This window comes from Rhinoderma darwinii, chromosome 2 (genome assembly GCF_050947455.1).
Source record: "Rhinoderma darwinii isolate aRhiDar2 chromosome 2, aRhiDar2.hap1, whole genome shotgun sequence".
NCBI lineage: Eukaryota > Metazoa > Chordata > Amphibia > Anura > Rhinodermatidae > Rhinoderma > Rhinoderma darwinii.
The window spans coordinates 426,319,041-426,343,883 of NC_134688.1; the positions used below are offsets into that span (position 1 = coordinate 426,319,041).

The following is a 24,843-nucleotide window of genomic DNA, read 5'->3' on the forward strand; positions in this document are numbered from 1 at the left end:
CCAGGTTCAGAAGAACCTAGAGGCGTCCCAGAGCGCACAAAAGATTCAGGCGGATAGTAGACGTTCTGCTAACCCCCGGTTTGTCGTCGGGGATTTGGTCTGGTTGTCGTCCAGGAACTTGCGCCTTAAGGTCCCGTCCAGTAAGTTTGCTCCCCGATTTATTGGGCCTTATAAGGTCATTGAAGTCCTCAACCCTGTATCCTTCCGTCTGGAGCTGCCCCCATCCTTCCGCATACACGACGTCTTTCATGCTTCCCTCCTTAAACGCTGCTCCCCGTCCTGGTCCCCCTCTAGGAAACCTCCTGTTCCCGTTCTCACCCCTGAGGGGGTGGAATTCGAGGTGGCCAAGATTGTGGACAGTAGGATGATCCAGGGCTCCCTCCAGTACCTGGTCCATTGGAGAGGATACGGGCCGGAGGAGAGGACTTGGGTACCTGCTCGAGATGTTCACGCTGGGGTATTGGTCAGGAGGTTCCACCTTCTCTTCCCCACTAAACCGGGTCCTCTTAGTAAGGGTCCGGTGGCCCCTCATAAAAGGGGGAGTACTGTAAAGGATCTGCCAGGCACTACGTCTGTGGAGACTCCCAGGGTTAATCAGTCGACACCTGAGGCCAGACCTCTTAGACTGACACCGGCTCCCACCAATCAGGGTGGCAGGCTCAGGAGTGGGAGAGCCTATCGCGGCCTGGTCAGTCAGAGTTAGCTCCGCCCCCTGTCCATTTATACCTGCAGTTTTCTCTTCCTCATTGCTTGTTATTCTTTTGGATTCCTGGCCCCACTGCTGCTTGCTCCAGCCTGCTTCTGCCGTGCTTCTGCCTTGCTGCAGTTCTCCTTGACTTGACTTGCTTTGCTTTGCTTTGCCCCTGGCTTGCTTCTGTCTCCGTGCCCGCTCGGGTTACTCACTTCGTCCTGGTCCTGACTGTTCGTTCGCCGCTCCGTTTCCTCGTGGCGTTCCGTGGCTACTGCCCCTTCCCTTGCGTGTTCCCTGTTTGTTTTCCTGTGCACTTAGACAGCGTAGGGACCGCCGCCCAGTTGTACCTCGTCGCCTAGGGCGGGTCGTTGCAAGTAGGCAGGGACAGGGCGGTGGGTAGATTAGGGCTCACTTTCCCTTCACCTCCTTCCTGCCATCACAAGTGTATAGAGTGCATACATCTACCGTATTTTTCGGACTATAAGACGCACCTGACCATAAGATGCACCCAGGTTTTAGACAACAGAAAATAGGAAAAAAATTATTTGTTAAAAAATAATTTATTCTGTTTCACCACATTCTGAGAGCCAAAACTTTTTTTATCTTTTTTTTTATCAATTGAGGGCTTATTTTGTTGCGGGATGAAATTATTTAATTTTTTACATTGTGCTTGGGGAAAAATGGGAAAAGGTTTTGTTTTTTTTTACACTCCTAAAAATGTATCTAATATTTTATTATTATTTTTTTTACACATTTTATTAGTTCCCATAGGGGACTTGAACCAGCGGCCACTTGGTTACATGTGGAGTTGCTGAAACAGCGTAACTAGTGAATGGCAGTTATGGAAGCAGCGTAGCTGCGCTGTTTCCGCAACTACTGTTCAGTTCTCTGGGAGTTACGGAAACAGCGTAGCTCCGCGAGTTACGCTATTTCAGTAACTCCACAAGTAATCAAGTGGCCGGGAGAACACAGAAAGCTAGAATGGGGTTTAGGGGGCCCCCGTTCTAGAGATAGGTGCGGGTCCCAGAGGTGGTCCCAGATGTCCTATTTTCCGGTGTGTCACACATCCTTCCATAGACTCTAGTCTATGAGGGATCCGTGACAATGCGACCCGCACAGGTGCACCTCGGACGTGAAAAACTGCAGTTTTTCACGTCCAAGGTTAGCTACGCTCATCTCAATGTCTCAATCTCTAACATCACTAAAGCTACTACAGCTACTGATGCCTTTAGTTCACGGAAGTACTATTTTCATACCTATAAACAACTGATAAGGTTAAAACCTTCTCCCTGCATTTCAAAATTGTATGTCTCCTAAATGGAAGATAAAGGACAATTGTAGCAGTAGCCATAGATGATGTAGTAATCCTCCAGAGAAAACACGTGTAAAAGCAAATAGTGTATAGAGTGCATACATCTACCGTATTTTTCGGACTATAAGACGCACCTGACCATAAGATGCACCCAGGTTTTAGACAACAGAAAATAGGAAAAAAATTATTTGTTAAAAAATAATTTATTCTGTTTCACCACATTCTGAGAGCCAAAACTTTTTTTATCTTTTTTTTATCAATTGAGGGCTTATTTTGTTGCGGGATGAAATTTTATTTTTTACATTGTGCTTGGGGAAAAATGGGAAAAGGTTTGTTTTTTTTTACACTCCTAAAAATGTATCTAATATTTTTTTTATTTTTTTTTTTACACATTTTATTAGTTCCCATAGGGGACTTGAACCAGCGGCCACTTGGTTACATGTGGAGTTACTGAAACAGCGTAACTAGTGAATGGCAGTTATGGAAGCAGCGTAGCATGCAAGCTGCGCTGTTTCCGCAACTACTGTTCAGTTCTCTGGGAGTTACGGAAACAGCGTAGCTCCACGAGTTACGCTATTTCAGTAACTCCACATGTAATCAAGTGGCCGGGAGAACACAGAAAGCTAGAATGGGGTTTAGGGGGCCCCCGTTCTAGAGATAGGTGCGGGTCCCAGAGGTGGGACCTGCATCTATCTGACATTTATGACATATCCTGTGGATATGTCATAAATGTCCTTCATAGAAAAACCCCTATAAATGCTGTGGTCGCTATTGACCACGGCATTTAACTGGTTATCCCATTGATCTCTATGAAGCTGCCGGACACAGAACGCGGAAGTCACAGCTTCTCGTGCAGCGCTCCTGGTAACATTTGGTCCCAGTTCTCCTTATTGATCTCACATGTATCCCCCCATCCTGTAGATAGGGGATACATGTGTTTTATGGCACAAGCCCTTTAAACTGTTCCTGGCCATTATAGCAGCGTGTCAGGAGCTGACACCTGCAGTGTATGGAGCGGGCTCAGTGCGTGAGCCCGCTCCATACATCATCCCTCCCCCCTGCTCCATGATGTGCTCGCACATCATGGGTCAGGAAGGGGTTAAGTAATGAAGCGGTCATGGGGCCCGGCGACGCCGGTTCCCTTGACTGCGGACTATAAGACGCAGGGACTTTTTAGCAAGATTTATTCTTGATAAAAACTGCGTCTTATAGTCCGAAAAATACAGTAGTTATTTAATCCAGAGGCACATTGTTAATGACACAGCAGAGGGCCCCTGTGCAAGAACAGTCTCAACTGAAAATTTGAGTACATATATATATATTTTTTTAGTACATATGGTATGTCCACCCTGAGCTTGCCTGACTAAAACTAGTGATGTCACAGTACCTAACCTGACTGAAACACACTTTTGATGTCACAGTAGATTACCTGACTAAAACAAATTTGTGATATCATAGCAGCTTTCCTCTGATGTCACAGCAGCTTAAGCAGTTGTGATGTCACAGCTACTTACCTTACTGAAAAACTCTTATGATATCACAGAAACATAGTTATGTTGTCACAGCAGCTTGAACGGCTGATAACCTGACTAAAACCCACCTAAGATGTCATAGCAGCTTAGAAAGTTATGATGTCACAGCTATTTAACTGGCTGAAATACCCTCGTGATATCACAGTTGCTTACCCGACTAAAACTAGCTATGATGTCACAGCATGTTACCTGTCTAAAACCCACCTGTGATGTCACCACAACTTACCTCACAAAAACAAACTTACCAACCCCTTACACATCTCTAGGATATGTCATAAGGTGTTTGAAGGGAGGGCTTTACTTTAAGTGTATAGTAAGTTGCATTAAAGAGGCTTTGTCACCAGATTATAAGTGCCCTATCTCCTAAATAATCTGATCGGCGATGTAATGTAGATAACAACAGTGGTTTTTGTTTTGAAAAACGATCATTTTTTAGCAAGTTATGAGCAATTTTAGATTTATGCTAATTAGTTTCTTAACAGACAACTGGGCGTGTTTTTACTTTTACCAACTGGGCGTTGTACAGAGGAGTGTATGACGCTGACCAATCAGCGTCATACACTTCTCATTGTTCCAGCCCAGCTTCTTTCACTGCACAATCACGCTGGGCTGTAACAATGAGAAGTGTATGACGCTGATTGGTCACTGATTGGTCAGCGTCATACACTCCTCTGTACAACGCCCAGTTGGTAAAAAGTATAAACACGCCCAGTTGTCTATTAAACTAATTAGCATAAATCTAAAATTGTTCATAACTTGCTCAAAAATGATCGCTTTTCAAAATAAAAACCACTGTTATCTACATTACAGAACCGATCAGATTATGTAGGATATAGGGCACTTATAATCTGGTGACAGAGCCTCAGAACCTTTCACCTGTCCATATGTGTGCAGCCGAGTGCAGCATGTAATGGGCAGTGCTGCACAAACCCTGGGGCACTTTACATTTTTCTCCTACCCTCCTCCGTTATTTAGATATCGGTGCAGTTATATTTGGCACCAGATATTTAAATAACCCCCTCAACTGTCAATGGGTCGTGTTTATACAAGGGGGCGTGTAACATCGTTGTGACACTGTACAATCAGCTACGGACAGTGCCACAACAAGAGCTGGAGAGAGGAGAGCGTGTGCGCACAGCTCAGAGCTGTACGCGCATGGGCTCTCACTCATTCTCCAGCTCTTGGCAGACAAAAACAAGACTGCGATCTCTCTTGCTATCTGTGTACTCAGCGAGAGACTTGTGTGCAACAAAGGGATTTCGTTATTTTTTATTACCTATAAATTTAGAGGCAGCATCACGGCATTCTTCTTCACTTCTGTCCCCATATGAACTATACCTGATAGCTAGATCTGAAGTCAGCAAGTCACCTAGACAGATACACGGTTATAAATTATGGCTACAAATATCTAAAGATTTAGTAATTTTACTAGATACAAATATAACTGCAACTATGCAAAAACTGAATGACACCATAAGCAATATATATCTAAATTCCAGTTAAAATTTCTGGCTTTTTTTTTTTTCTGACACGATTTTGCGATAAAAAAAAACAAAAAAAACAGAAACCTTGATTGTGTGAAAGTGGCGCCAAAAACTGCATCAACATACAATTTTGATCCAGTTTTTAAGCTCAGTTTTTTGAGCCAAATACAAGAGTGGGCGCAAAAGAAAGGAGAAGCATCAGTCTTTTATTTATATTTCCTTCCTTTTGGATTTGACTAAAAAAAACTGAGCCAACAACTGTATCAAAACGGTGTGTGGGATCTTGGCCTAGAGTATTCAGACATTGCAGTTGAGGTGTATTCAAGACTTCAATAAAATAAAACATGCTTTAAAAAACTGCATTTGTTGCATTTTTTAATGTGGTTGCATTTTTTCCTGCGATCAAATAAAAAAGAAGTAACATTTTACGGTGGTGTGCATGGGGCCTTAGGCCAGGATCACACCCGCAGTCTTACATTCAGATTTTGGCTCAGTTTTTTTTAGCCAAACACAGGAATAGATGTAAGGTAGGAAAGGTATAAAGATGCAACTTCTTTCTTTTGTGTCCACTCCTGTGTTTGGCTTGAAAAAAAAAAAAAACTGCACCAAAAACTGTCTGTATGTGATCCTGGCCTTTGGCTGGAATCACACGTAGTTTTATGGCAGTTTTTTTAGTCAAACACCGGAGTAGATCAAAAAGGAAGGAAGGAATGTGTCTTCTCTTTTGTATCCACTCCAAAAACTGCTTAAAAATCTGCCACAAAAACTGCATGTGCGATTTCAACCTACATGCAGTAGTAATAACTAAAACCACTATTGCAAACTGACATGACAGAGAGAAAGACATAAAAAAAACAATAAGCGGTTCTTCCCAATATAACTAATCACTCCTGCTTGTAAAGAGCGAGAATGGAGCAATTGAAATTTCACTAATAAATTAGAGAACTGCTTTAAATCTAATTCCCTAAATAAGGAGTGAAGTTGTCAAAGAAATCCAAATTGTGACACTTCCACTTTCCATCTTTCCTGGCCTTAGAAATAACTCTTGTGCTGGATTCACACATCAGATTTTGGTGCAGATTTTTGAGCCAAAGCCAGAAGTGGTTTCAAGAGTAATGGGAAATATAAAGGAATAACCAAACTCCTTCTTCCTGGATTCACTTCTGGCTTTGGCTCAAAAATCTGCAACAAAATCTGCAACAAATATGCAATGTGTGAATCCAGGCTTAGACATTGTTCACACAGTGTAGATTTGCTACAGATTTTGCATGCATTTTTTAAGCCCAAACCAGAACTGGATCCTGGAGAGCAGACCTATAAGGCCTTCCTTTATATATATTTGTGCTGTTCCTATTCCTGGTTTTGGCTTAAAAAAATACATTCAAAATCTGCATCAAATCTGCACTGTGTGAACAAGACCATAGGGTGTATTCACACGTGGCAGATTTTGTTGCAGAGATTAGTGCAACTAAAAATTAGTTCCATTTATCTGAATGGGGTTCTTTCTGCAACAGGTGTATGGATTTCTGCAAGTTCCATTCAGATGAATGGAACCGATTTTCAGTTGCAAAAATTTCTACAACAAAATTTGCCGTGTGTGAATTTACCCTTAGGCCTTATGTATTTTTTAAGCCAATCAATAAATGGAACCTGAACTGAAGAAATATATATAGAGAAAATAATAAAATGCCTTGTACAGCTAAATACAAGAATGCAATATATTTTTTTATTTATTTTGATGATATGATTTCGACCTGGAAATATGCTTAATAATAATAATATGATGTGATCAGATACACAATCCGAAGAGATTATTTAACACATCTTTACACGTTGCTACCATTTATCTAGAGGTTATTATAATAGACTTTGTTATCATTCACCTGACCAGGGTTTGCCCTCAATAAGGTGTGCCACCCTGCTGCTACTGTCTTCAGCCTGATGGTCTCTTTTATCCTCATCTCTATGTTCTGCACCTGTAACATTACAAATAATTGAAACAAATTGATTAAATCTAGTCTATCGTGCTGCATTCACAGGTGTGGTTTATTTACTTCGGTTTTGCCACGTTATTTAAAAAAAATTACAGGAAAAAAATATTTGATGTAATTTTTATTTAAAAAAAGTGGCAAAAATACACAGCCTTAGAGTACTACTTATTAGGTCTAATAGTTACATACAACGGGAGGAGGTATTTTGGAGATGTTATATTAACAGGAACAAAATGTAAAAAGTAGAAAAGTATCAGTATTTTAGCCTAGTTGCTACCATTTTCATACCAGATAGTACCACAGACTTTTGAAAGTGGTTGTCTCATGAAGACAAACTTTTCTTTATATGCCCTATAAGCAGCTCTTGCTGTAGCTGACCAAGCTTATCCATGTATTACAGGACTGGCAAGGGCGTAACTAGAATTCATAGGGCCCCATAGCAAAAATTAGATGGACCCCCACCACCTAGTGACAGGAAGCTGAAACAGCAACATATATAGCAATAAATAAAAGGTATGGATAATAGGGCTATAGTACCCATATAGTAGTGCTAGATAGCAGAAAGCCACCAACTTGTTCTTCTCCGCAAAATAGAACAATGTGGGCCCTATCAATCTCTGGATCCCATAGCAGCTGCTATGACTATAGTTACGCCCATGATGACTGTCTGTTTATTTAAATGGATTGCATGTAATACTACATTTTCCATGCAAGGACCGGTGCAGGGAAAATGTACGGCTTCAATTTAAAAACTTGTTGTCTTCATGAGACAAATCTTTTAACTGCTTATGACATCCACAGGATAGATGATAAATGTCTGACGGGGCCCAACAGCCCTATAGTCATTAAATGGAGCGCCAGGGCGCATGCATGGCCACCACTCCATTCAAACTCCTCCTCACTGCGGTCATGCAGTAACAAAGCATACTAGGTCTAACTCTCTCTGAAATAGTGCAGATTTCCACTCTAACTGGGTTACAGTGGGAAATTAGGCCTGTAAAAAAAATTTTTTCCTGACTTCTGACACAAGAGGAAACTGCACTCCCCACTAAAAATAGACTTTACCAGTTGTTGCTGTAGTGCTGGCACTGACCCAATTGCTTTAAATTGTACATGTTATATACAGTATCAAACTAAACACTAGATAATGGTGATTACAGATTAAAAAAAATACTTTAGTGTTATGTTATATGATTACTAGAAAATTATTGCTAGAGTTTAAAAAAGCAGATATTTTTTACTATTTCTAAGCATAAAAATAGCTGTGTGTGAAAATGATTAAAAAAGAAAGAAAGAGAAAAAAAATTATAGCTGTTAAACTAATATGCGCTAAAAACAGCTAAAATGTGTCTGATCCTAAAGGAACAAAATACCCCAATCCTGAACCGGTTAAAGTCCATAGACCTGGTAATTTACAGCCACTTCGATTTACACGGTCACCTATGAGCATCCATGCACTCCACATTTCATCTCGGTACTTCTGTGTTCTACCTTCTCCAAGGTCCTCCGACTGTGCTTCCTTCTGTCCTTCCCCTCCTGGCAGAGAACTACTGGCTATGACTGAGACTGTAGTAGTAGGGTTTTCTACTTTGTCTTCTGGTGGATTATCTCCTTCCTGAAACTCAGCCCAGAAATCAGCTGGATCCATTTCCCCCAATTCAATTATGGGCCCTAAAGCAAAACAAACAAAAAAAACAGATATGAAGAAGACGTATTGGTTTGCTTAAATAATTTGTGTCATCCATATCCTCTGGGTCAAAAAAACCCCACGAGGAAGTGGTAGTGAATATACGTAATGGAAACCATGTAAAGATAGAATATATTAGATATTATGCATCTTTTTTTATTGTTCTGCGCTTATAGCAGACATTGTTTGAAACATTGTATAATGTGGTTTTGTATCTATGAAAAAAATAAAATGTAAAAAAAAAAGAGATAGAATATAGAAACATAAATGGTGTAGTAAACAAGGAAATTGAAGACAGCAATATTTTTTTTTCCAAACAATGTTTAAACTGATCGGCCTCAAAAAAGTAATTTTTACTTTTCAAACACTGGGGTGGATGTTAATTTCAATGAGGAGAGAGACAGACATTGAATGGAGAGGCAGGACGCATGCTCGTCCGCAGCTCCATTCAAGCTTCTCCCCACTGTGGGCGGTGCAGTGAGGAGGATCAGGGGACTTGGGGCCATTGTTCTAGCGATTGGTAGTTGTACCAGCAGTGGGGCCTAAAGTGATCAGACACTTATTACCTATCCTGTGGATAGGTGATAAATGTTGATTTTGGGAATACCCCTTCTAGTTGAAAAGCTATATTTACACTAGTCCTAGTACTTAATACTACAGTAAATACTCTACTTTGTAATAGTAAAGTCCTATAACCAAGAATATGGTAGGAAGGAAAATATTAAAATATCCATAATCCATACTGGACTGGAGTTGGCTTTTAAAACAGGTCAGGGCTATAAAGGAATTAGAGGCGGGACATTGCATTCTGCTACGCCACAAATTCAAAGCATTGCACCCAAATGTAAAAGCGGCAAGTAGTACACCATATTTTGTATGTTACCTATACTGCAGAATAGTCATGTACAGCAAGCCTAAGAGTTACACCTGGTCATAAACCTGTAGAAAAATGAATATCAATATTCCTAAATGTAAAAACTTTAAATGAGATATATATGGTCTCACATTGTCGAGGGTTGCGTGGCTGCCAAGTCTCTGCCTCTGAACTTGTAATGTCATAGAATTTTTCCATAAGGGAAAGTACCCTCTGCCTGTCTAGGAAGCCAACCTACAAACGCAAAGGATATACAAAGTTAATACAATCCCTCAAAAAGCTATGTTACGGACATCTTCTCATTATCATCAAAAAGAGTTTAGCTGAGACCCTATGTAAAGGCCCTTTTAAACCGGTAGTGCGCTGGTTCGGCAACTGATTGCATCTTTTATGTGGCCAAAATAATGGTCGCTTGTCGGCAGCCCATCTCACCGTGTAAACAGGGGGTGTGTTACCGACATGATGCGAATGTATGGAGAGGAACGATCATATAACGAAGGCTTGTATCCATACGTTCTGATCATTGTCCATTTAAATGGAGCAAACAAGCACTGATCGACATGCTGTATTGTCGATCAGCGCTCGGAAACCTTTTAGAAAATCTGCCTGTGTAAAAGGGCCTGGCAGTATTTAAAAGACCTGCGTGAGGCAATCACTTGATGGTCAATTGAAGTTAATCTCTGCTTGTTAATAGGAACCTTTTTCAGTCACCAGTAAGGCCTGATTTACACGAGCTTGATATACACCCGTGGGAACCGCGTGCTTTACACGCGGGTCGCACGGACCTATACAAGTCTATGGGGTAGTGCAGACAGTCCGTGAGTTTTGCGCAGCGTGAGTGCGCTGCTTAAAACTCATGACATGTTCTATATTTCGCCGTTTTTCGCGCATCACGCACCCATTGAAGTCAATGAGTGCATGAAAACCACGCATGTCGCACGGAAGCACTTCCGTGCGAACAGCGTGATTCGCGCAACAGCTGTCAAACTCTGAATGTAAACAGAAAAGCACCACGTGCTTTTCTGTTTACAAACATCCAAACGGAGTGTCATAATGATGGCGGCTGCGCGAAAATCACGCAGCCGCGCATCATACACTGATGACACACGCAGCTGTTAAGTGCCTTTTGTGCACGCAAAACGCGGCGTTTTTTGCGTGCGCAACACGCACACGTTCGTGTAAATAAGGCCTAAGACTGGATTCACTTGTGCGTTTTCTGTTGCAGTTTTTTGAGTCAAACATAGGAATGGATACAAAACTGCACGTGTGAGTCCAGCCTGAAGGGATCAAAGGCCTCCCAATGTAGACTGCTATGAGTGTTATAAATGAATTATTCCCAGCCAACTGACTTAGAAATCAATGCATGTAAATAATCGCTGTGCAATTAATTACAGATCTTCATAAAATCATAGCATCTTAAAGGGGTGTTTCCACCTATCCTGGGGATATGCCATATTTGGAAATGTCAAAATTGCCTGATAGCTGCGGATCCCAACTCAGGGTCCCTCACCGATTGGTAAAACGAGGGTCCACAGACGCCCATTCACAGATTCCTAGGCCGGAAATAGTGCGCGCAGCCCTTTACATTGAACTCATGGGAGATATGCAAAGAGCCGATAAAACAGCGTCCAGGAGTCGGTGAATAACCACAGGGTACCCCATTCTCAAAATATGTGAGGGTCCCAGAGGTGGGACCCGCACCTAACTGACATTTATGTCAGATTCTGTGGCATAGGGAATACCCCTTTAATGCTAGATTCATATCATACGTTGCCTACCGTGTATGTGTAACGCACCCATAGGCCATCATTAGCTAGATGTATCCCAAAAAAATGTCCATTTAGCATATATTTGGTATTCCATTGCCCTTATTGGACTCAAAAGTCTAGTATAGTTTGGTTTTTTTTAAATAAAAATCAATGGCAGACGTATGTAACTTAATCGTCATACAGTTCCATACGTCTGGGCATCTGTTCAGGTGAATGTTTTATATGGTCCCGATGAATGTAATTCCCAACATACGTAACAGGAAACCAGCGAGTGCTTATGACGACAGACAAATGTTTAATCTGAAACCAGGTACATCTGGCATAAAAATGCCCTTTTGCTGGATAGGGCTTTATAACCTCGTTATATTATGTTTCAGAATTCAGATATTTTGTTATACACTACATTGTACTCACACCGGTGTAGACAAATATACCTTTATAGGTCATCTGACATCTTTTTAAAAGAACATTAAAAAAATAATAGAACATATTGAACTAACCTTTCCCGAATCACATGCAATAAAGAGATCAGAAAATTTCTGTCTCCAAATATCATGGCGAATGGTCTCACGGAACATGTCAGCGCATTGTGCCATGTGGTGCAGGAATTCCTGGAATAAATCTGTGCTGAGGTGACTAATAAATGGATATATATACTGCAAGGTAAAATAGAATATAATAAAAGGATATGATACATGGTTCAGTTAGATATTACAGCAAGACAAAAAGCAAAGTACGTGTTTTTCCCTGTTAATATACACAATAAACAATGCTTTTAGGATCCGTTTATAAAATATTAAATAGACTAATTATATTAATGAAATTGTGCACTGTTTCTTTATGTTTTAGTTTCTAGTAGGCATTGCATTAGAAGGATAAATTGATGTTCAAATATTTAAGCCTCATGCCTGTGGTAAAGCCATGTGGATGGTCTCTGTACGGTGGCACACATTGTTCATGGGTACTTTTTTTTATTAACTTAAAGGGAAACTGTTACGTTAAAAAAGCATTCCGATCTGCAGGCAGCATGTTATAGAGCAGAAGTAGGTGAGCAGGTTGATAAATAATTTTGTAGCAAAAGATTCAGTAGAAGTTGTAATGTATCAATTTAAACCACTGATAATTTTGGCCTTAGGAGTCCAGCGGGCAGTCCTAATCACTCATTGACAGCTATCTCTGTATTCACACTCATAAAAGGAAGGCTGTAAATCACTGAGTAGGACCACCCACTGGACTCCTAAACCCAGAATTAGTGGAGGTTTAAATAAATAAAGTGCAAGTTGTCAGGAATCTTTTGCTTCACAAATATACATCAACCTGCCCACCTACTCCGGTCTATGACATGCTACCAGCAGATTGGACAGCATTTTTTAACATGACAGGTTCCTTTTCATCTCTTTAGCACTAGTTATTGATCAATGGTTGCACTTAAAAAAAATAAAAATGTTACTTCACGGCCATAGGAAATTGTATGTATGCAGCATATATAAAGTATCAATTCTAGTTTGATATAAACAATAAATAGGATGTGATTATAAATAATGAATGTAAGAAGAAAACAAAAATATGGGATTATTTTTCACCTCTATAAATTCTTCCTCCTGCAACCTGTGCTCCATTGTGTCTGCAGTCACCAGTTCTTTATTGTATACTACCAAAACCAAAACATAATGTAATAATTATAATGTATAAAAGGCATGGAACCTGTACAGCAGTGCATGGAGGCGGTGCGGCTCCCTAGTAGCAATGCTTCATACGTCTGTACATACGGAATCTGAAGTAGCATTCCTATTTTTTCCTGTCAGATTCCTATGTATGAGATTGAAGACTTATGCTGAGTATTAGAAAAGGCCCTTACGCTTGCATGGGCACTGTATTATGGCTCTGTACAACTTGGAGGTTGTTTGGAGCAGTTAGTTATACTGTTCATTGAGTAAGGCTTCGTTCACATCCGCGTCGGGCTTCCGTTCATAGGTTCCGTCAAACCTTTCCGTCAGGGGAACCCATGAACGGAAACCAAACCGAAACCATAGCTTTCCGTTAGCATTACCACCGATTTCAATGGTAATGCTTCCATTGCAAATGGTTTATTTTTGTCTCCGTTCCATAAGGTTTACGTTCTTTTTGGCAGAATCAATAGCGCAGTCGACTACGCTGTTGATTCCTCCCCAAAAAAAAACAACGGAAACCTTATGGAACGGAGACAAAAATAAACCATTTGTAATGGAAGCACTGCCATTGAAATCAATGGTAATGCAAAAACAAAGTTATGGTTTCCGTTCATGGGTTCCCCTAACGGAAATGTCTGACGGAACCCATGAACCAGCCCAGATGTGAACAAAGCCTACGTTTATATAAAAAGGATTAAAAAAAAAAAAAGGACCTGCTTTTTATCCATAAACAGTGCTATGCCGGTCCATGGGTTGTATTTGGGACTACAATGATAGGCTGCAAATACCAGACACAACTTTTGGACTTTGCAAAGGCATTTGACACTGTCCCCCATAGACGCCTAATGGGTAAATTAAGGACTATAGGTTTAGAAAATATAGTTTGTAATTGGATTGAGAATTGGCTCAAGGACCGTATCCAGAGAGTTGTGGTCAATGATTCCTACTCTGAATGGTCCCCGGTTATAAGTGGTGTACCCCAGGGTTCAGTGCTGGGACCACTATTATTCAACTTATTTATTAATGATATAGAGGAAGGGATTAATAGCACTATTTCTATTTTTGCAGATGACACCAAGCTATGTAATATAGTTCAGACTATGGAAGATGTTCATGAATTACAGGCAGATTTAAACAAACTAAGTGTTTGGGCGTCCACTTGGCAAATGAAGTTTAATGTAGATAAATGTAAAGTTATGCATCTTGGTACCAACAACCTGCATGCATCATATGTCCTAGGGGGAGCTACACTGGCGGATTCACTTGTTGAGAAGGATCTGGGTGTTCTTGTAAATCATAAACTCAATAACAGCATGCAGTGTCAATCAGCTGCTTCAAGGGCCAGCAGGATGTTGTCGTGTATTAAAAGAGGCATGGACTCGCGGGACAGGGATGTAATAATGCCACTTTACAAAGCATTAGTGAGGCCTCATCTAGAATATAAAGTTCAGTTCTGGGCTCCAGTTCATAGAAAGGATGCCCTGGAGTTGGAAAAAATACAAAGAAGAGCAACGAAGCTAATAAGGGGCATGGAGAATTTAAGTTATGAGGAAAGATTGAAAGAATTAAACCTATTTAGCCTTGAAAAAAGAAGACTAAGGGGGGACATGATTAACTTATATAAATATATTAATGGCACATACAAAAAATATGGTGAAATCCTGTTCCTTGTAAAACCCCCTCAAAAAACAAGGGGGCACTCCCTCCGTCTGGAGAAAAAAAGGTTCAAGCTGCAGAGGCGACAAGGCTTCTTTACAGTGAGAACTGTGAATTTATGGAATAGCCTACCGCAGGAGCTGGTCACAGCAGGGACAGTAGATGGCTTTAAAAAAGGGTTAGATAATTTCCTAGAACAAAAAAATATTAGCTCCTATGTGTAGAAATTTTTCCTTCCCTTTTCCCTTCCCTTGGTTGAACTTGATGGACATGTGTCTTTTTTCAGCCGTACTAACTATGTAACTATGTAACTCCTAGACAGTGTCGCACTGTTTCTGGGAAAAAAAACATACCCCATTTTCTAATCCTGGGCAACCATTTTAACTGAAATAATGTGCATACGTTCATATTACTATGAATCGTACCTGGTTTGTGATCTGATGCATATTGAGAGATGACCTCAAAAAAGGATTTTAAAGCACTTTGTACCTAGATTCAAAGAGGAACATAATATAAGAATATATCTGAGGAATAGCATCTTAAGATCTATACTAAAGCCTTTAAAATCAGATCATGTGGCTAAATTCAGTTTTCATTATGTCAATTTCCCCAACCCCCCCACCCCCATGCAACAAAAATTGTACCCCTGCCCTTAGCAGTAGAAGGATAATTTTTGTCCATTATCCATAATTAATATTTTGGAGGGGAGGGGTTATGTTTATTTTGCTTCCCTATTATCTACGAAGTATAATGCCATGTTCAAGCAAGGCGGATTTGTCACAGATTTTCTCTGAAGATTTTGAACTAAAAATTAGTATCAATTTATAGCACAGTACTTGTGGATGTCATTAAAACCCCATCTACATGTAGCAGAAAAAATCTGCGACTAAATCAGGGCATGTTGGGTTGCCATCTGCAGATTAGCCCCATTGAATGGGGATAAAGATGAAGCTGCAAATCCGCAACAGAAATCGGAGTGTCAGACTGAGCTTTCTGCCGCAGATTTTTGCCCAAATCTACGTCGGATTTCTCCCATATGTAAAAATCTGCCATGTGAACATGGGCCAAAAAAAAAAAAATAGACCTGCTTTTTTCCCAGAAACAGTGCCATGCCTGTCCAAGTGTTGTATTTGGGACTGCAATGATAGGCTGCAATACCAGACAACTCCTAAACAGTGTCGCACTGAATGTGGTCTATAGACACAATCACTCATAACTAAAAAGGCATACATCAAATTCCACTCTTAATATTACTTTAAATGGGAAACAAAAACCTATTGACTTACAAGTATATTACATGACATAGATACATACTTTATGTATCCATTTATATTTTCACTTACCAGAGCTAGAGGAATTCTGCCGCTAACATCCAGAGTCCATTCTTGGAACTGCAAGGACAAGGCTCCTTTCCTTTTCTCCATTACTTGGCTCTGGATGCCTTCCACTTGTACTCTATTATCTTGGGTTTCCTTCAATTCCTCCTTTAGCTGACCAAGCCTTCCAGCAACAAAGTCATAACAATACAGAGTAAAGCATTATCTATAATATCATAAGTCAATTATGTGAAATTCAGAAAAAAAACATGGGCCAGACACCATGAATAATATTAAACTTGGTCAATACTGTGAGATACATGGTTTGCAGTTTATGGGTTTTTAAAAAAAATATATATATAATTAACCTGTTTTAGGGCCTTTTATAAAGTGGGGTGGTTTGACAGAGTGAGTCACATAGCTTTACCACTCTACTGCTTTTTTTCTGTCTAATTCATATGAAATCTTTGAGAAGAAAATTGTGACACGTTTCATTAGATTTTGGGGTTTTACCTGCATTATATTATGCCCTATGGAGACGCATAGGGCAACACACAAAGTACGTATGGTTACTTAATACAAAACCGTAGGGATTCCGTGTGCCGCCATACAGAATATGTCCACAGGGCTCTGCCTAAAGCCTAAATCTATCCATACATATAACAATATAGCTTTTGGATAGAAGCTTTTCTTGGTATCATTACAAGACAAGATTTTGAGGCCATGAAAGATAAAAGTGGTTTAGGAGTCACAGCGTATGTGGTTCTGAAAACAAAAAGTCTATTGTTCCCAGGATGATATGAGTGGCACAGAGCTATCATCTGCCCATATCTAATAAGAGGCAAAAGAGGTCACTAAAATTTGGTATCAGATACAAATTGTTAGCCAAATCTGTGTCAGAGTAGATACTGATACTCTCTTCCTAGGACAAAAAGTTGGAGGATGCTTCACTGTAGATGGTATGACCAGCACACATTTCATGAGCTCAATTTCTTGTGGGTAAGGTGCTTTGGTAAAAGTCTTTGTTCAGACTTTTTTAGTTATTTAGTATATTTGCGATAGTGTGTACATGTACTAACAGGGTCATATACGCTACAAATAAGGCTTTGTTCACATGTGCGTCAGGACTCCGTTCATGGGTTCCTGACTTTTCTGTCGGGGGAACCCATGAATGGAATGCAAGCTGAAACAAACGGAAACCATAGGTTTCCGTTTGCATCACCATTGATTTTAATGGTGACGGATGCGGTGCAAATGGTTTCCGTTTGTCACCGTTGTGTAAGGGTTCCGTTGTTTTGACAGAACCAATTGCGCTATTGATTCCGTCAAAACAACGGAACGCTTACACAACGGTTACAAACTGAAACCATTTGCACCGGATCCGTCACCATTGAAATCAGTTTGGATTCCGTTCATGGGTTCCCCTGACGGAAAGGTTAGACGGAACACATGAAGTCCCGACGCAGATGTGAACGAAGCCTAAGGTATTTATGAGCAGTCATGCGACTTTCATTGAAACTGAAAGCTGTGTTTTGAATTATAGCAGAATTGTATTATTTCTGTCGACAAATATGTATTAAAAAAAATGAAAGTATCAACAAATATAATCAAAAGCACAATAATACATGCACATAGAAGATTTATTTGCCCTCACCTGTTGAATTCTAAATCAAAAACATTGTCTTTCAGATCAGCCACGACTTGCTCTAAGCCACGAATGTAGGCCGACTTCTCAGTACCAGAAATGAACTCTGGATTTTGTCTCATGAGGAACTCTCCAAGATAATTGACTGGGTCAAACTTAACTGAATCATCTTCAAGAACCTTTTTTTTTTCCAACTCCATCAGAAGAGATTGAACGCCATGCACAACTGTGGGCATCAACTGGTCAAGAAGATAAGTTCTTGTATCTACAGAAGCCTTGTCCTGGCTGAACCATTCTCTCGCCAGTACATCAGCCGGTGCTTCCTTCTCAACTTTATCCCTTTGCTCTCTTTGTATCTTTATGTTTTTCAGTGTTTTCTTTTGCAGTTTCAATCCTCTCTCTTGCATTATATCTATAAATATCTTTTTACAACTGTCTCTCGAAACGTCTGTGAAGCCACTTATCACTGACTCACAATTCTCCATGGAAGATTTACCACTGCAACCTGATTCCATAGTTCACTAAGGTAAAATAAATAGTAGAAGTGTTAACTCACAGATTATAAAACGATAGAGATGTTGTTATAGAACTTAATAATATGTTTTTTTTTTACACAGTTTAAAGTAGACAGAGGTTTAGTTACTAGTCAAGCAAAGGTTATACGTGAAAATAAGTGTAGCTACATGAACACGATTAGTAAAAGCACCTGTAAAAAAAACACTAATGGGGAATTTGATTTCCTTTCAGGCCTGCAAAACCTAATATCGAAATCACTTTAGCTTATTAAAGAATAATTTACATCTTATAAAGTGGTGGCATATCGGTGGGAGTCCAACATCTGGGACCCCTACTGATCCTGAGAATGAAGGCGCTGATTTCGTTTTTCCTGCACAGCGATTCGCTTGGCCACCTGGCTGTGCAGAGAATTGCAGTCGGCCCAATTCAGTTGAATAGGGCCGTCCTGCAGTTCCATGAACAGCAGATGGCCGAGGCGCCGCTGTGCAGGCAAAAACAGAGAAGGGGACTCAGCATTAAATTATCAATGTGGCCCCTTCATTCTACGAATCAGAAGGGGTTCAGAGGTTGGACCCCTACCTATCATAATGTGATGGTATATCTTAGTGATATGCCATCACTTTATAAGATGGGAATACCACTTCAAAGGAGTGCTTTCCATAAACCCATAATGCAATTCTCTAATAACATAATGAAGACACAATTAACTGTTCATGCACTAGGGGTCTCGCAACTATGGCTCTCCAGCTGACTCCCAGCAAACACTAACAATTTCTAAATTTAATTACTACTTACTGCACATAGTTAACTAGTACGGTTGAAAAATTCTTCAACATGTTCAACCAAGGGATGGGAGAATACATGGATGAAAGAAAGGGATATGGGTAAACGTTAGAACTTTGTTTTTACCCCTATTGATCCAGAGAAACGTAAAAAACCCATAAGGCATTAACAAATTTGCGCTAAAAAGGAGACATTTCCCACCCAATTATGAATGAAAATCAGAATATAATCATGTAAAATTCTTCAACTAGGAAAAATTGATTATTTACATTTTTATTTTTTTTTTTTGCATTTTAACAGGAACATCATATCACTAAATGTGGGTACACATATATCAGTTGTGTCCAGCCAGTTATTTTATGCCTGGGTCAGACTGTGTCCATAGCCTGACGTAGCTGGATAGAAAAATGCTGCCTGCCTTAAGGCCCTTTTACACTAGCCAATTATCGGGCAAACAAGCGTTCAAAGAACGCTCGTTCCAGATAAGTGCGCTGTCTAAACAGGGCAACGATCAGCCGATGAACGAGCAAACGCCCGTTAATCGTCTGATCGTATCGTTTTAAATACTGAAAATATTATTGTTGCCAGCAGCACATCTCCCTCTGTAAACAGGGAGATGTGCTGCCGACATGATATTAGTGTATCGGGACGAGTGATCGTAGTAACGAGCACTCGTCCCCATACATAGCTCCATGTGAAAGGAGAAAAGGAGTGCCGATCAACGGGCACTCGTTTACACGGCCCAGGTCGGGCCGTGTAAGGGTATGATCACACACAGTATTTTCAGGCGTAATTCGGGCGTTTTACGCCTCGAATTACGCCTGGAAAAACGGCTCCATTACGCCTACAAGCATCTGCCCATTGCTTTCAATGGGAATTACGATATTCTGTTCCCACGAGCCTTTATTTTACGCGTCGCTGTCAAAATACGGCGCGTAAAATGACGGCTCATCAAAAGAATTGCAGGACACTTCTTGGGACGTTTTTGGAGGCGTTTTACATTGACTCCATTGAAAAACAGTTTCAATAACAGCCGTAAAAAACGCGAGTGGTTAAAAAACGTCTGAAAATCTGGTGCTGTTTTCGCCTGAAAACAGCTCCGTATTTTCAGACGTTTTTGGTCACTAGGTGTGAACATACCCTAAATGTACCTTTAGTCAGAGGTCACCAACCTTTTGTACTTTATGAGCCACATTCAACGTCGAGTGATGGTCGGGAACCACATTCAACTCAACAATTGGGGATAAACATATTAAAGAGAACCTTTGACCTGCCCATACATGTGCAGCTGAGTGCAGCATGTAATGGGGAGGACAGCACAAACCCTTGGGCACTTTAAAAAAAAATTCTACACTCCTCCGTTATTTAGATATCGGTGCTGTTATATTTGGCGCCTGATATTTAAATAACACCCTGAACTGTCAAAGGGGCATGTAATGGCAAGGGGGCATGTAACATGGCTGTGACACTGTCCAATCAGCTACGGACAGTATCATAGCAAAAGCTGGAGAGAGAGCGTGTGCGTGCGCACACGCTCACTCTTCAGCTCCCGGCAGACAAGACTGATCTCTCGCGAGAGCTCATACAGTCTTGTACTTGCATGTTCGGTCCGTAAAGGACGGAATGTATTTCGGCCGCAAGTCCCGGACCGAACACACTGCAGGGAGCCGGGCTCCTAGCATCATAGTTGTGTACGACGCTAGGAGTCCCTATGATGCTAGGAGCCCAGCTCGCTGCAGTGTGTTCGGTCCGGGACTTGCGGCCGAAATACGTTCCATCCTTTACGGACCGAACATGCTCGTGTGAATCCAGCCTCAATGTGGAAAAAACAAATTGGCATTGTTTGGTGGTTAGGATTTGTCTTCAATTATGTGAATTGCCAGTGTACATTACTCAGGATGGGAAAATCTGAATATATATCTGCATACATAGGGGCTGATCTACTAAGCATATATGCGCCAGAATTCATGTGGAAATTGGGTCAAATTTCTTATGTGTTTTAGACACTTTAAGCCCATATTTATTTTGCAGTTTACCCCAGGTTTTGGCATAAACTGAGCCATTAAAATGTTGCAGGTGAAGATGTGCGAGATTTTAGCAGTCAAAATTGCTCGGTAAAATTGCCTAGTGAAAAAAAAGCAGCGTGGTCTCCAATGGCATCCAAAAGAAAATAGCAGCGACATCATTCTGATTCGACAGACAGCAGCAACGTTTTCTGCCCAAAGCAACAAAGAATTGTAGGAATGGTGACATAGTTTACGGCAGGTTTATAATGTAGAAATTGAGGGAATGGCGCAAATTTTGGTGCAATTCTATGCCTGCTCACAGCAGGTGTAGATTTTTTCTGTCATATGTTATACAGGTAAAAAATGTGTCAAATTTATTAAGAGGCACATGTCTTTTAATAAGGGGCAAATGTATCCATGGCCTCCTTTACTTCGATAGGCATAAACAAGCACGCCAGTCTTAGTGAATGTGCCTTACTGCTCCTTCCTCGACAGTTTTGAACAATGTCTAAGATGCACCAAATGAATTAACAGGTTGTACCAATTTGTGCTATCTTCCCCATTCATAAAATGATGCATTTTAAAACAATATTAATAAATCTCCGCATGGCGCATGATGTTAATAAATTTGACTCCTCGAGAATCTTTTTCTAGCCATTTCTCAAAACCGTTGAGGGAGATGTAAGAAAGGTTAACATTGCTGCACACCATGTACATGTACTTTACCTAATATTTCTCTCTCTCATTAAGGGCGGATTTAAACGAACGTGATATACGTCCGTGCAACGCGCGTGATTTTCACGCGCCTCGCACGGACCTATATTAGTCTATGGGGCCGTGCAGACAGTCCGTGATTTTTGCTCAGCGTGTGTACGCTGCGTAAAACTCACGACATGTCCTATATTTCTGCGTTTTTCGCGCATCACGCACCCATTGAAGTCAATGGGTGCGTGAAAATCACGCGCACCACACGGAAGCACTTCCGTGGGACGCGCGTGATTCGCGCAACAGCAGTCAAAAGTATGATTGAAAACAGAAAAGCACCACATGCTTTTCTGTTTACGAACATCCAAACGGAGTGTCATAATGATGGCGGCTGCGCGAAAATCACACAGCCGCACATCATATGGTGATGACACACAGGGATGTTAATTGCCTTTTGCGCGTGCAAAACGGCACGTTTTTTGCGCGCGCAAAACGCACACACTCGTGTGAATCCGGCCTTATTTTGTGGCTTATTTTCTTTTAGTGGTTTTTGTGGTCAGCGGCGTTTTTCAAAACGCAGCATGGTCTAGGTATGGCATTTTTTATGGTGCTTTTCTCCACAGACTTTAATGCCCTAAAAAAAACACATAATAAAACACATTTACAAAAAAATGTAAAAATGCCATAAAAATGCTAACTTTAAAAAACTGTTGCCATTTTTGTAGATGTTTTTTTTTGCTGCAGTTCTAAACTTTAAAAACCCACGGTGTGTGAACCAGGCCTTGAGGGTCCCTCTGGTGACATTTGCCCCCTTAAAAGCAAATACATCAACAGAAGAGGAAGTAATAATCTTTACAAACTTTCTTACCTGTATAGCGACAGCAGAGCTGTTGAGGGGAAATCTTTTACTGTGTGGACTGCTAATATATGAAACACTCCCCTGTGGACAGGCCTGAGATCTCAGCCAGAGCCATGTAGAGTCTCCTGTGTGTTTGGCTTGCTCTAGTTGCTAAGCGATGAATCAGGAAGTGGCTGCTGTGTGTCAGTAATGAGCGTCCTCCTTCCTCAGCCTTTTGTCTATGCTCGGGTACAAATGTGGGAAATAATCAGTAATGGTTTATAATAGGAGACATTTAGAACTATACATTGAAAGAACACAGTGAAGAAGATTTACGGAACAAAAAGTGTTAAAATTCAGCCCAAAAAAAAAAAAACATGGCTGGTGCCAGATTTATGTGTTTTCAACACTCATTTACCTCAGAAGTTTTGAAAAATATTAGATACAGGTTGGCCAAATTAATAAAAACAATGATTGCTGTACTACAGCCATGACGGCATACAAGGAAGATAAATAAATATGTTGCTTCTCTGGGATAAATATTTTTTTATTTGTCCATTTTTAATACAATGCCTGTAACAATAATACACTACCCTGCCTCCCTACAGCGCCCAATAAACTGAGCACCCCTGCAGGGCCCGCTCTCTCTCACAGTCTGTGCAATGTACCCGTACATTTCACATAGAGCATTTCTCCGCTACAGCCGTGTCACACATTATTTTTTTTTTTACAAACTTCGTTTTTAAAATCACCCTGAGGGTATGTGCACACGCAAAATAAAAAAACTTCTCAAAATACGGAGCTGAGATTGCGAAAGCTACCCTCATTAAGAGAAAGCGATATGGGGAATTGGGGCTTCCTGATTGTCAGGCCTACCACTTTGCGACGGTGAGTGCTCGAATTTTGGACTGGTTCCATTATAAAAACTCTAAGCTATGGGTGAGGTTGGAGGACTTTTTGTCGCTGGTTCCCCTCACTGCACTTCCGTGGCTTAGATCGAGGTATTACACAGCTAAATATAACATCCTCCTCCCTTTTGTAGCAGGACAGGTAGTTCTCACATATAAACGGTTCTGGGGCTTTGCTGTAGTGATACCTTCAGATGGTCCGATGGTGTCGATATCCCACAATACTGATTTTCCCCCTGGGCTGCATCCCAATTTTCTCTCTTACTCCTCTGGACCTTTGCCGCTGGCTTTCCAACATGTTTTAACGACTCATGGTCTTAGGTCTTTTGAAGTATTGGTCCCGGAAATGGAGAGATCAATAATTAGACGTTGGGACTTTATGCGGTTAAACACTTCTATAATGATAATAAAACGAAGCTGCGTCTGCATAGGGACCTGACACCGCTGGAGCAGTTGTGTGTTGCTATTCCTCCAGTTAAAACTATCTATCATTTACAACTTTCTGCAGGTTTTAAAGAGGCTCTGTCACCACATTATAAGTGGCCTATCTTGTACATGTGATCGGCGCTGTAATGTAGATTACAGCAGTGGTTTTTTTATTTATTTTTTGACGGAGTTATGACCTATTTTATCTTTATGCTAATAGTTTCTTAACCCCTTAAGGACACAGCATGTTTTGGCCTTCAGGACCCAGCCAATTTTTTCAAATCTGACATGTGTCACTTTATGTGGTAATAACTCCGGAATGCTTTCACCTAGCCAAGCGATTCCGAGGTTGTTTTATCGTGACATATTGTACTTGATGTTAGTGAAAAAATTTAGTCGATAAATTCAGTATTTATTTCTGAAAAACACCATAATTTAGAGAAAATTTGTGAAAATTAGCATTTTTCTAAATTTAAATGTATCTGCTTGTAAGACAGATAGTAATACCACACAAAATAGTTACTAGTTAACATCCCCCATATGTCTGCTTTATGTTTGCATTGTTTTTTGAATGTCCTTTTATTTTTCTAGGACGTTACAAGGCTTAGAACTTTAGCAGCAATTTCTCACATTTTCAAGAAAATTTCAAAAGGCTATTTTTACAGGGACCAGTTCAGAAGTGGCTTTGAGGGCCTTATATATTAGAAAGTCCCCATAAATCACCCCATTTAAAAAAATGCACCCCTCAAAGTATTCAAAACAGCTTTCAAAAAGTTTCTTAACCCTTTATGTGTTTCACAGGAATTAAAGCAAAATAGATTTGAAATTTACTCATTTCATTTTTTTTTTTGCCAAAATTCATTTGTAATAAAAAAAAATTGTACCACAGAAGGTTTTAGCCAAGAATTGCAACTCAATATTTATTACCCTAATTCTACAGTTTTTAGAAATATCCAACATGTGGGCCTAGTATCCTCTTGGACTGAAACACGGACCTCAGAAGAAAAGGAGCACCTAGAGAATTTTGGGGCCTC

General features: G+C 40.5%; 1 protein-coding gene across 4 annotated transcripts in view; it reads right to left on the bottom strand.

The window, feature by feature from the left end:
* EFCAB5 (EF-hand calcium binding domain 5) overlaps positions 1 to 24,843 on the bottom strand; it is an 81,527-nt gene that overhangs the window by 32,105 nt on the left and 24,579 nt on the right. Inside the window, exons 1-11 of one of the 4 annotated variants that reach the window (XM_075854331.1) lie at positions 23,572 to 23,690; positions 22,506 to 22,714; positions 17,637 to 18,148; positions 16,010 to 16,166; positions 15,092 to 15,155; positions 12,924 to 12,991; positions 11,841 to 11,996; positions 9,703 to 9,805; positions 8,451 to 8,681; positions 6,903 to 6,995; positions 4,812 to 4,904 (exon numbers count right to left, since the gene is read on the bottom strand). In XM_075854331.1, the coding sequence (XP_075710446.1) occupies positions 4,812 to 4,904; positions 6,903 to 6,995; positions 8,451 to 8,681; positions 9,703 to 9,805; positions 11,841 to 11,996; positions 12,924 to 12,991; positions 15,092 to 15,155; positions 16,010 to 16,166; positions 17,637 to 18,142 (1,471 nt within the window). In that variant the 5' untranslated portion in view covers positions 18,143 to 18,148; positions 22,506 to 22,714; positions 23,572 to 23,690. Of the gene's footprint in view, positions 1 to 4,811; positions 4,905 to 6,902; positions 6,996 to 8,450; positions 8,682 to 9,702; positions 9,806 to 11,840; positions 11,997 to 12,923; positions 12,992 to 15,091; positions 15,156 to 16,009; positions 16,167 to 17,636; positions 18,149 to 22,505; positions 22,715 to 23,571; positions 23,691 to 24,843 lie in introns of those variants that run through there. The other 3 variants (XM_075854332.1, XM_075854330.1, XM_075854333.1) reach the window with 3 other exon arrangements.